The sequence below is a fragment of the Equus przewalskii genome, unplaced genomic scaffold (assembly GCF_037783145.1).
Source record: "Equus przewalskii isolate Varuska unplaced genomic scaffold, EquPr2 ChrUn-13, whole genome shotgun sequence".
NCBI lineage: Eukaryota > Metazoa > Chordata > Mammalia > Perissodactyla > Equidae > Equus > Equus przewalskii.
This window is the reverse complement of record NW_027228750.1, coordinates 11,425,808-11,438,925: the sequence shown is the minus strand read 5'-3', so window position 1 is coordinate 11,438,925 and position 13,118 is coordinate 11,425,808. Positions and strand designations below refer to the sequence as shown.

Here is a 13,118-nt window from a genome sequence, read left to right as displayed (position 1 = left end):
GCTTAGTGGGTGATTTACTGAGTCTGTGAAAAGATCAGAGCACGTTTGAGAGAAAAATTCACCTCTGGACGACTCTCCCACTCCTGGAGTGGGAGAAGCTACCTCACTGGAGAGGGTCCCATTCACAGAGCAGATTTATTTGGGACTGAGGTCTGCCTCGGAGTGAAAGGAAGCTTGGAATGAGGGAGGGTACGGTATAGGAAGGGGGGACGGAGGTCCGTTCCAGGATTTTGGCAGACGAAAGGGAACATTTCTGCAGGTTGGGAGTCAATATCACAAAGATCTTGGTATATATCAGGAGAGAATTTCCTAATCTCTGTGTAGATTTCTTTTCTTTACTTTTTACTGGAAAAGGTCCTAAAAAGATCAAATAAAGCTGAGAATCGGATCTCAGAAGGGGTTTTCTTGGCTTGACAGAAAAGGGCAGGACGAAGAGCTGAGGCTGAGAGCTGTCTGTATGTCAGCGTTCAGGCCAGGGGTCAACAAGAAGTGAGAGGGCCACTCTGGGTGTTGTTTCTCAAGACCTGCTAGCTCCCCAGAAGGGACTGTGCTCTGGGGGCCTGTGCAGGAGGGTTAGGTGGTGAGCGGCATCTGCGTATAATCAGTCATATATCTCAACTCTGGAGGAGCATGAGCAGAGGCTGGGTGAAGAGCCAGGAGGGACCACTGTCTAAGGCCACCTTTGAGGAGGACTTTCAGCCCTGTAGGTAACTCCTTAAGCACAGAGGTGGGGAGGAGGAAAACAGGGCAATCCGAGATTCCTGCCCCGGAAGTAATCAAGGGAGGGAGGTGCCTTGGTGGCCTCTCACGTGTTGGAGGGTCTAAGTTTGTGGTGTGTGAGTCCTGCCTCCTTCTTGGCTACTCAGGGCCCAGGAGGGTCTGGTTACAGGCTCAGTTCAACAACTTGCTCTCTTATGCATCCTTCTGCCACCACCATCCCCAACCACCACAGAAAAATGACCCTTCTGCTCTTAGCTCTGGCCATCATCGTGGGGCATGCAGTTAGTGACCAGGTGTTTACAGTTGCCCATTTCCTACGCTCTGCTTTGCGTTAACCAAACTTGAGTCAGGCTTCTCCTTCGCACAGGACCCTGAACTGTGAGCTTAACTCCCAAATCTGAGCAAGTATTAAAGAACAGAACATGTTTCCTTGTCAGCTTATTCCCCAAATCGTGGACCACAGAGACACATTTCTCATTAAACCAAGTAGTCGCGGGGGACCTCCTGCGCCCTCTCTTCCGCCCAGCCTTCCCATACTGTTTTCTCCCCTTAGCATGTAAAAAAGCCTATTTCTGTTTGGTTTTGAGATGCTTACGGGATCAGAGTGTTCTCCCTATTGCAATAGTCCTTTTTTTCTGATTAAAGTGTATATCTAAGTCTGGATGATTATTATTATTATTATTATTATTATTATTATTGACGTTCGTATGTAGCTAAGAGTGATCCCAGGGAAGTCTGAGCCCCCACTGGGGGGGAATGAAGTCTTGGGGCTCGGGGCGTTTGTCTTTCTCTTGGGAAAGGCTAGGAGGCCTGAAATACACACAGCTGTTTCTTGAACTTCAACTTTCCAAAGGAGAAGGAATTTCTAAATGAGGAGGTTCGAGGCTTGCGCTGCAGGGACCGCTGGCGGGGCAAGGGAATTGTTGGTTGAAAAACACAGTTGCGATCTCGGCCTGGGGTGAGGGGTGTGCTTTCGATTGGTTCGGGGGAGGAGAACGAGGAGTGAGGGATGGGACGGGCGGAGGCACGAGCGCAAGGTACGTGAAGAGTTACTAGAAACCGTGCTTTTGCGGGCGAGCTGGGGGTGGGGGAGGTGAAGGGTGGTCTCACAGCCTCAGCACCCCGAGGTCGTGGAGCGGCGGCAGCGGCGGCCAGAGCAGCAGCAGCAACAGCGAGCGGGACGGAGTTAGGACCGCTCGGAGCGCCCAGGTCTCGAGGTAGTATAAGGTTTGCAAGCCTTCCACTTGCTGGCGGTTGCAGAAGAAGATCTGCTTTTAAGTGAAACGTACATGCCACCCCTCCGAGGGCTGCGGCTTCCCGGGTTTGCTTCTTTCTTTCTTTCTCGCTGCTCCGGCCCTCGCGCTCACTCCTTAATTTGTACGCGCCCCTAAGTTTGCCAAGAGCTCGCTGCCCGCTCGGAGCAGGGTCCGGCCAGGCGCCGCGGGCGGGGGCGGGGAGCCCGGGAGCCGCAATCCAGAAGCATCGTGGGCCATGTATATTTCATCAAATGGACTTTGGGTGCGTCGCGTCTCGCAGCCATCAACGCTATGTGCAGTGACATTTCTGACTTGAGTGGAGGAATGCGCGAAGGAAGCCCGGGCGAAATTGGTACATGAGGATCTTCTTGGCGCCAATGCTAATTGTCCTGATTTATGTCCCTTCTGACTAAGCTCAACGTCTTCATCTGAAATAAAATGAAAGCTGTGCCAAACGGGGTAGAACCGCCGGGCCGCTGGTTCTGATCCCCAGGAACCAGGAAATCGTCCTTCAGCTTAAAAAAAATTTTTAAAAAAAGGAAAGAGGAAAAAATAGAAATAGAAAAAAAAATGCCTCAGTAAAAGTTTAAGGCGAGAAGTGGCAGAGGCAGTGGCGCGAGGAGGCGCGGAGGAGCGCTGGCAAGCGGGGGACTGGGCTGGCAAGACCTCCGAAGGCTGCGATTTCATTATTAATATCAGTATATTTTTGGAGGGAGAGGCCCCTTTCTCATCCTCTCTTCCTCTCCGCCCACCCCTATTCCCTCCCCCTCATCTACCTGTCAAAGTCACTGATCTTTTGCATTTCGGAAGAGGACGTCAACGGGAAGGAATTCCCCCTCTTGGTGCGGGTTCCGAGAGGGGTCGACGCGCAGGAGGCTCCCCCCGAGGGGCCCGAGGCGAAGGTAATTAAGCGGCGGGGAGTGGCGGGCCGGCGCGGGGCTCTGGGTCTGCGGGGTCCTCTCCCGCGGCTGGCCGGGCGCGATCGGGACCCCGGGGCGGCGGCGGCGCTCGGGTCACCTCCCACCCACCTCCTCCAGCGCAGCCCGCGCCCCGGAGGAGGCTCGGCGGGAATAGCCGCCGCCCGCCCGAGCGCCGCCTGCGGGCTCCGCTGCTGCGGCCGCCGCCCGAGGCGCCCCGGGCTGGGCAGGGCCGCCGCCCCTCGCCGTCTGCTCGGCTCCCGGCCGGCGCAAGGGCAATCGGGCCACACGGTAAGTGCCGCCCGCTTCCCCCTTCTTCAACGATCCGCGCGTCCCGTCTTTCTCCCTCTCCCCGCGGGCGGCCTGCCTCCCTCAGGCGCCCCCAGTGCAATCCACAGGCGGGCGGGGAGCTCCGGGTGGGCGAGGAACTTTGGGAAGCGCCTGGAGGAGGCAGCGCGCGGAGCCTCTGCGCGCACACGCCCCGCACACTCTCACACCCACACACATGTCTCCCCGAGTGTGCGCCCGGGGCAGGTTACGTGTCTGTGTGTTGTATCCAGAGCCTGGGCGCTGGGTTGGTGTCTCCATCGACGGACTGCCTGGCACCCAGCGCGCTCTCCTTCTCACACACCTGGCCACACACAACGCTGGAGGCTGCTTTTTTTTTTTTCCCTTTCGCCAATTGTCTTTTCTTTGGGGAAAAACTTGCCCTCTTGCCGGCCCTGTGGAGCTGGCGGCCACACTGAGAGCTTTTGAAGTTCCCTTCTTTTAATCTCCTTTATTGGAGCGAGATTAAAGCATTACTATTCCATGTTGTGCAGCTGAGGAGAAGGGAAAATTGAAAGAGGGACAGACTTGGTGTAGGTATGCTGTTGGGAACATTTTCTCAGATTCTTTCCTGGCGTTACGTTAATCGGTTGATGGATTCGGCTAGGGACATTGAATTGCTCTCCTGTATGGATGTGGATATCTATATATAATACAAATAATACTGAATATTATTGGGCCCAAAATAACCAATTAAGTGATTCATACCCCGACAAACTTAGATAAAAAAAGAAACTGCGCCCTCTGCTGTTTATTTTAGTAACCTCACCCGAGGACCTTTTTTCTTCTTCCAGAAATCCACTTAGGAGGTTGTCATCTTACAGGGCAAGGGAGGAAAATTCTTAGCGGGGATTTTAAAACAACTTTATTTGCAAAAGTCTGAGCTTGCATTACCATCATCGCATCAGGCATAGATTTCCAGAGACTGGAGGCTTCTGTTTCTCCTCCCCTCCCCCATCCTTCTCTTTACCCAGGGAACGGTAATAGAGCCGCTCGTTATCATAACAGTTTGTCAATCTTTGGGATGGAAAATTCTGAGTAAGAGTCAAAATTCTACTAAACATATGGTGTATCTGGCAGTAGATTTGCTCTAGAAATAAGGCCCCAGTTGATGACTGAAAATACTAAAAGTTTTCTTGCGGAAATGAAAAACAATTCCAGAAATCTTCCAGGAAGATCATTTATTCAAATATACTTAAGGGTTAAGCTTGTTAAAAAGTTTTCCAGAAATTCTCTTTTTCGGAGAAGGGGCAAGATTTTTCTGATTTGTTTAGCCCTTAAGGAACATCTCTAACCTGTGGGGAATTAGCCACCCGAGGTTTCATGAAGTATTTTGAACTGTGTCACTTCGAATGCCTTCACCCCTCTCCCCCCTTTTCTTTTTGGCAAAAGAAAAGCAGCTTAATAAGTGTCCAAGATTCTTTTGGAAGATAAGCAACTTTCAGTTTTTCATTAGGACAAAATTTGGATCTTTGCATGTGGATCAGCATGCAAAGAAAAGAATGCATCAAGTGTTCTGCATGTAATGTTCTTCCAGCTTCCATACATAAAGGATATATTTCTTTTTCTTTTCTGGATGACATGAAATGAGATCTATTTCACCACTAAAGACAAACAGGAGGACATTCAGAATTCGATATATTTGTGTATTAGTTTGCTGAGACTTCTTACTGTGAAATTTAAGAGGGGTAATCTTAAAATTTTGTGAGAAAACACTTTATTTGCACGTAAAGCTATTTTTCTATTGAGATTTTTGTTTTGTCAGCTTTCGCTGGGCATATGTGTTAAAATGATTCAGGTTAGCTTTTTTAGGAGGAGGCTAATGTATTTTGCAGTTTCCTTTGTATATTTGTAATTGATGCAAATACCTGTTTTTGCTTCCATTATTATTCTGAAAAAACATCAGGTAATATGTTTAAAAAATTAAACCAGTACACATTTAGTTGACATGTTTTCTAAGTGTTATAAAGATTTGGAGAGAGAGTTTTAGAGTTGCAAAAGCGCCAAGTCTCTTGGAAAGACAGAAAATTTTATACAACTTGGAAAATCAATTATATGTTAACAGAAAAATACATTTGTGTGTGTGTGTGTGAATTATATTATAGGTCAGTAAGAGATTTAGCATACTTAAAAAAATAATTTTATCTTCAGAATCCAGAATTTTGTTTCGAAACTTCAGGTGGGCGTAGATTTTCTCAAATGTGTATTTGAAACCTTGGATCTCTGAACTTGTCCTACATGAGAAGGAAAGATTTATTGTGCTGTGGTAATGAAACCCCAGATTTCTTCTAGGCTTAACTGATTCCAAAATAAATTTATGTATATCCTATCCTCAAACATCCTGCAAAATGCATGCTATCTAATTTCTCCAATCATTCTTTTCCCCGTGAAAACAGAGGTCTTTCAAATACTAAGGTATGCTATTTGGTTTTATTAAAAAAATCTCATGATAGGCAGTTGCTCATAATACCTGATCAAGTATGACTACAATATGCCAATGATATTGCAGTACATGTTAAATTCCTTATATTTTGAGAGACAGTTAACAAAAGGATAGAAGCAAATGTTTCCTATTAAGATGACTAGAAAATGCTTTCTTCACAACCAATAAACAAATGCAAAGAGCCTTCAAGTTACGTTAAATATCTCATCTAGTCAATCTCATTATGACAGTATTGGAAGCTGCTGATTTTGCTAGGTTATGGAATTTGTCTATATCGTTATCTCTTTATATTTTTCACTCAATGGAATATGATTATAGTCAATGTTCTTTTTGTTCCTTCCCATTCAGAAACATGCATATTTATAAAATTCTTAATGTCTATGAGGAATGAGTCAATAGCTGTCTATTCCAGGTGCCCCTGAAGAGCTAAGTGTTTATGGAATAAATAGCCTACTACCGCCACCCCCACCTCCTAGTGAGATTATGTAATGAAACGAATGCTGAGAGCCAGCTAAAGTTGGTGGATTTACTGTCATATTTTCCTGTCAGTTGATGAAATTGGCAATTGTTTTTGGAATGTAATTGACTAGAATTTTGATCATTATTATTTCCATGTAATATTTTGAGAGGCTTCTTTTCTGATGAGAGGAAAGGCCTGTGAAATACCTTCTGCAAAGTTAATCCAAGGTGGAAAGGAATTAGCTACAGAATCCTGGAGAAAGATGTTCCATGTATGCAAAGCCGTTTTATAGCCCATTTTATTCCGGATAAATAACATCTGTCAACTTGAGGGCATGACATAATTTCATATTTTTACTTTGGCTCCGCACATTTATACATCAGTCAAAGGTCTATGGAGTACTCATAGCATATTAATGGGTATTTTTTATCAAAGAGGACATCTCAGTACTTTAGTGCACAAGTAGAGATGATAGGATTATTTGATTAACTGTGAGTTCCCACGGTTCGCAAAGTGGAGAACTGGACCTGGGGCTGCCAGAGCTCTTGGGAAGCTGCATCCAGGTGACATGAACACCTGAAACAATTGCAAAGCCCACATTACTTGCCAGTTAGTTCAGGTATAGGTCACAGGGGATTGGTTTAGTATATTAAATCCCCAAATATGTCACTGACTGTCCTTCTCATAATCGGTTTGCCTAGCTCTTTGCTGTGATGACCTAGCTTTTAAGAAGCAATTGATGATTTTAACCTGGTTGAGAGCATAGCCAGATGGGAACTGGTGCCATTAGGTGATAAAGGTTAAAGGGGAAATCTTCTATTTTTACATCACTTTGTTTCCTTTGAAAACTCCGTAATTATACTTTAATGGAAAATTCCCGATTTTGACAGAGGCTTCTTTTCCATTGTGTGTCATGGAAGTTTGTAGATTTAATTTCTCACCAGTTTGAAATTAAGAGGATTTTCTTTGAAGTGTATGTGGCACTGAATAGTATGGAGATCCTGATCTGAAGTATACAACCTAGGTGACGCTACAATACGTAAAAATTAGGAGGAAATCAAATAATTATGTTAAAGAACAGCTTAGTGACCCTCTGCTCCTGATCTGTAATGTGCTGTGGTCAATATCTTTTTCTGTGTCAATGGGAGCTCATTAAATGTAAATTCTGCAGACTAACTCAGCCATGCCATATTAGTGCTTGCCAAAGCTTGACATTTTTAATACATTAATAATATGTCTGTAATGTAATGGAAAACTATTAATCACAACTGGTTATGTGCCAGAAATTTAAGCTATAATTGGCTGCTTCTTGTCAAGAATGTCTGGCGCGCAGTCCTGCAACTGCCTAATATTCAAATATCTTGCACTCCTCTGCATTTTTCCTTGTCAGTTCTCTAAATTCGATCAATGATGTAGTCCATAATTCTGTGTAATGACCATCATTATAATTCTGGTATACTTTAATGAGAATTCGTTACCTTGGGATCACTGTTGTGTCAGGAAATAGTAACAGGTTCACATACATTTTCTTAGTGTCCAAATTTTTAAAATACACATATCTGGTCACCCTTTATTTTGTGGTTGCAGTAAGGCAACACGTGGATGAAGACAGAGTTATGAAGAATAAATGGATTCGGGGGTAACATTTATTGGTTAAAAAATATAAAGATTAATCTCAGGGAGAACATTCAAATATATAAATAAAGTCACATTTTAAAGATAATAAAAATTAACTCATAATGCTCACCAAGTTCAAACTCATTGTAGTCCATCCCAGGTCTTCTGGAGGATATTGTTGGTACATAAGTTGCTATGTATTTGAAACTAAGAATTGAAGTTAATATTTCTAGTCTAGTAGATTTTGCTCTGCTTCAGTTTCAATGCCCACCTCCTCCCCACCCCGTGAAAGTGTTTGTTCTTGTGGTAATAAAGTAGTAAACACAGTTGAAAAATGCATCTAGAAAATGTACATTTGCATTATTTTGAGACCTTTTCAGATTATTAATCGTCAAATTCTTGCATGTTTCTGAAAATAGCGACTTAAAATTACTAATGAATCTGAAAAAACCAGATCGCTGTCGTAGCCACACCACGTGCTTCCCTGTGATTTTTTTTTCTTTTTAACTCAAGATTTCAAAATGTGCTCAACACAGTGTAGTCTTTACGTTACAAGGAAGAGGCCGATTCAAATCTGTGGTTTGTACATGTTTAGACAAACTGCTAATTATTGCTTCATAGGAACTCAAATATTCAACACTTTTCCTAATAGAAAATATCACAAATTGCAGCTGTATGATAACATTTTATGAATTGAATATAATGAAAATTGCACTTGCATCCATAAAGCAATTATTATAAATTACTTTGCTATGGAAACACAATTCAACCATCTGTTGGCATTTCATAGTCTCTGTGGCTTAGTTCATTTTAAGATGGTGCATTCTTTAAATATAGTGAATTCCTTTTATAAGAATGTTTGAAGATAGTGAACTTCCATATTTAACCTGCTTAATGTGACTTGAAGGGTCTATCCTGGTATTTTCTAAAACTGTAGGCTTTTTTGTCCTTTTCCAACTGTTTAAAAAATAGTTAATTATTGGGGCTATAACAATATGAACCAACAAATGAAGCAAATATACTTTTTTTACACCTGGATTTCAAATATTATAGTTTGTTTAGATTTGGACTGGGATCTCTAAAGAGAAAAGTTGCCAGTTCGACTCACCAGTGACTTGTACCCATTATTGCGTAGGCTGCGTTATCAGTTAACCCAAAATACTTTTCAACAGTAATTTTTATTTTCTCTCTTGGAATTAGTGCCACATTATTCTGCTTCATGGCCTGTTAACTCACCCTCAGCTATTTTTATATGTGCATTTTAAATTGTGCATTTTGCTACAGAGCTTTTAGTTTTAAAGCAGCGTATAATATTCGCCTTTGGGACAAATTATCTTCTTCTGTTACAGAAAGTAACTTGCAGATGCAGATGTAATGGCTATAAAAAGATGTAAGAAAATAGAAAATTCTTATGAAAGGAAAATTTGCTCCTCTGGTTTTATTTTTGAATATTTTTTCGGAAAGCCAAGTTATCTTTATCACTAAATGCAACTAAACAAAAGATGCTTGAGTCTTCCAGTATAATGAGCAAATCCAAAGGGACCGGCTTGTGCCAACAATGCCGGTTTTCACTCCAGCTAAACAAAGCTAAGAAACGTACCAGGAATTTGGAAATTTTTAGGGTCTCTTTGCCAAGAGACAAAAGGCATACAAGTAGTTGTCACTTCTTTGTCATTGTTATAAAAGCGCTCATTTCCCCCATTGTTCTCCTGGAAGATTTTCTAGCACTGCAATATATGAGAAATCTTTAAATCTAGCTGCTTGCTCTCAGTTTTGTCCAGATGGAAATATAATTTTTAAGGCAAAAACCTGTAGCTCACCTGGAACACGCACGTCAGTCTCTGTTATGGAAGAGTTAAGGATTTCATATTGAAATCCTTCCCAATGTGAATGATTTCTGTGGTTTGCTTGTTCTAGCAAAGCAGCTGAGTAAAGGTTATCCATATTACACCAATTTGCTTTATATTGCATCAAACCTCCAAAATGTCAACATATCACACATTTTGTAATGCATTGATTCTGGGACAGTAACTCTTACTCTTATTGTTTCTAAAGGGTCTTGGTGCCAGAAGAAAAGAATGATTGATGGGAAACAGACACCGGGCCATAGACACTCATCCTTTTGCTTCAGATACTGATGTCAGTGCGTCTGAGCATCCTTTGTGAGCTGTGAACATTGAAGATCACCCATGGTTATCGGATGTACAACAGGAAAGCAACCACTTTGCTAAATCATTATCTGCTACGGGACGTCTTTTACAAAAATCAAACGAGACCTGAGTCTAATAGATATGTTCTAGAACAACGAAAACACAGCAAGTTGTTGTTAACGCCTAATGCAGAAGTATGTTAGGCTTCCACCAAAGTTCTCAATATACCTGCACACACTCAATATCTTAACTCTTCACTTTTAGTTTTGGAATTTACTTTATGATCTCATCCTCTTTTTTAAAAAAAAAATACAGATCTACCTGCATATAGACGTATAGGTATATGTAAAATAAACATAGATCACTGATAAGCAAACCCTGCTTTAGTTACCACGAAGATTGCCAAGAATTTAGAGATGTATTTGTCAAGATTCCTGTCAATCCATGCCCTTTGGGTTACAGTGTCCTCAGTGATGCAGCCCTACCCTTTGGTGTGGGGACATTATGACGTGTGTAAGACTCAGATTTACACAGAAGAAGGGAAAGTTTGGGATTACATGGCCTGTCAGCCGGAATCCACGGACATGACAAAATACCTGAAAGTGAAACTGGATCCTCCGGACATTACTTGTGGAGACCCTCCTGAGACATTCTGTGCGATGGTGAGACATCCCTTTCAAATAGAATATTTCATATTAAGTGGGGCATGTTGTATACACATACGAATGTGGTGAGCGTAGACCCAACGCGTGCAATGAGCTGAATCTGCAGGTGGCAGGTTTGTGCTAACAGGCTGGCTTCATTCTCAGCAGAGGCTTGCACGACCTGGAGTTACAATTTGCACAGTGTGATTGATGCACTGGAACTTACTTTCTGCTTTCCAAAGGTTTCACTGAGACAGGTGTACTGTATATAAATTATAAAAGAAAAAGTCCAAGTGGCGGTTAAATTTCAGTTTGGAGACTGGGAATATGATTAGGCCTTATGTTATGGTAAGCATAAAATTCATTGGTAGACTAACTTTAAAAACACAAAGGTTTCTTTACATGTATATATATATAAGGCCAGTCTCAAGTTCCGTAGTTCAAGGCTAAGTTAGATTTCATGGTTTTCCTCACTAGGAAGCTGCTATGATTTGGAAGTCCTTGGTTAGGAGACCAGTGAGAAGAGAAACAGAGGAAAGAGGGCCTCAAACCTCATGAGAAGCTTTTCTAGAAACATCTTATTTGTCAACTCATCAGCCCCTGATTTTCAAGGGTCCGCAGTTTTCTATGCGTATTTTAAATACAAATGTTGGAATGTTGAAAACATATTTACCGAGAAGTAATGACCTGGGGCATACAAATTCAGGTGCTATCCTTTTGATAAGTAAAGTTACAGAATTCATTATTTTCGTGGTGTAGATAGTCTTTTTCTTGGTGGAAAGTTAAATGCTATGTGAAAAGATACTGTTGGAGTGACACACTGAATTTTCACTAAGGACATGGTTGAAAATAGACCTACAAGATACTAGTAAAGAGTTTTTGGTTAAAATGATGTAAATAATGTGCTAAAGAATTCAGACAGCGTGTTTGGTTTTTCTCATTGTTTTTTATTATAAGTGGTCTTTATCTGCTACAGGAACTGTGATCCCATTTTTCTCCACATAACATAGAATCGGATGGCAGATTTTAATAGTATTCCTACCTGACTTTATTGTCTCGAACCTGGCCTGGCATTTTCAGGATAGTGAAACTATTAATCAAAGTAGCATCTGTTTGCAGTCCCCAGTGAGTTAAATTAGCATAAGATCATCTTAGACCTAGCACTGTAGAGAAGGTTTTGTAACAGGAAACAATTTTGAGCAATAAAGAGTGTTTTCGCCTAAAAGCTAAGGGCTTGCCATTTTTCAGAAGTGCCTTTGGGGACTGGTTTGAATTATAGTCTAAACCTGATTTTGTGGAGAGTGAGAAAAAGAGCTTGGCTATTAGGTGTCACTATGACTAAAGTGCCCTGAAAGACCAAATATTTCAAGGAGAGGACTTGTCTCTCTGGGAAACAGGTATGTGCTTTGCAAAGAAGTTGCATTTTAGAAACCAGAGACTTCCAGAAGAGGAGTGTATTCAAACACTTTAGCAAAACTGGGCATTTGTTGGCTTATTATAAGGTCTTTAATAATCCCTCATAAAAGGTCGAATTTAAGATCTCATTGCAAACCTGGGGTGAAATTGCTGTTCAGGTGGTAGGTTGTGCAATCTTCCGCTCCTTACAGCAGAGGACGAGTTCTGGGCCAGCTCTTCATCTTATTAAGAACTCTCTAGCTCTCTACATTGGTTTGCATGACACTTGTAGCAATATGTCGCTTCTGGAGTTGTTTAATAATTTACAGATCTAAGTAAAATAGCAAATAATCCTGTTTCAGAGTGCCGGTTCCACTGGCGTAGGCCCTATGTGATGTGTTCAACGTGTGATTTGAATGTGTAGCTTCCTCATCTCAGCCCCTGGCAAGAAAATGCTTGCTCAGCACTGCTTCTGTCCATCACGTTGAAGGGTTGACTGGGCGGCTTCAGCATGCCTTTTCTCCCATCGTGAGTGGGAAAGCGCCCATTACAGAACTTCTCATGCCCGCATTTCATGGGGACATGGTCTAAGGTTCTTAAATAAGCCACTTCCTACCAGTCCACTGGGTAAGTGATGTTAGAGACCAAAAGAGTAAAAAGAAGTTCAATGATATCCCTCAGCTTTCTCAACTGCAGTAACATGTATACTTTATATGTTTACATGCGACTCCACAGGACGGTCTTTTGAAAGGCTGCATCTTAGTATGATGCAGATATTCAGAAGCCTTGGCGCATTTAAGCCCGTCATGGGGCAGAATTGCTTTCCAAGGGAGAATGTAAGGTTTGTGAGACGTTACCACTCAGTGCTTAATTTGGAATCTTTAGTATGCTTCTGATTGGTGTAACCGATTTAATAATCTGTCCTTTAAATGCATACTTTGGGACTATTTGTATGCATATTCTACGCCAAGTCAATGATAATTGCCTAATCTAGCAACGCTTCCTCTCATAAAACTCTTTAGTATAAGGGTTCCTGACATGAGGCTGTAAAGCTGTCTCAGGATGCTGTCATAGCAGACCTGTTTAGGTGCTCCTTACCCCAAGGTCTAATGGGAATCCATAAAGTCATTTGTGTTACGACTTTCACATTCTCTCCTCCTTGACACATGCAGCCATAGCTGCTCTCTCA

At 42.4% G+C, this 13,118-nt stretch overlaps 1 protein-coding gene across 14 annotated transcripts in view; it reads left to right on the top strand.

Moving 5' to 3' along the window:
- The first annotated feature begins 1,587 nt into the window (after window positions 1-1,587).
- NTNG1 (netrin G1) overlaps window positions 1,588-13,118 on the top strand; it is a 310,561-nt gene continuing 299,030 nt past the window's right edge. For 6 of the 14 annotated variants that reach the window (XM_070608046.1, XM_070608040.1, XM_070608049.1 and 3 more), the window contains exons 1-2: window positions 1,755-2,878; window positions 9,796-10,552. In XM_070608046.1, coding sequence (XP_070464147.1) covers window positions 10,307-10,552 — 246 coding nt within the window. In that variant the 5' untranslated portion in view covers window positions 1,755-2,878; window positions 9,796-10,306. Of the gene's footprint in view, window positions 2,879-3,016; window positions 3,185-9,795; window positions 10,553-13,118 lie in introns of those variants that run through there. The other 8 variants (XM_070608051.1, XM_070608041.1, XM_070608044.1 and 5 more) reach the window with 3 other exon arrangements.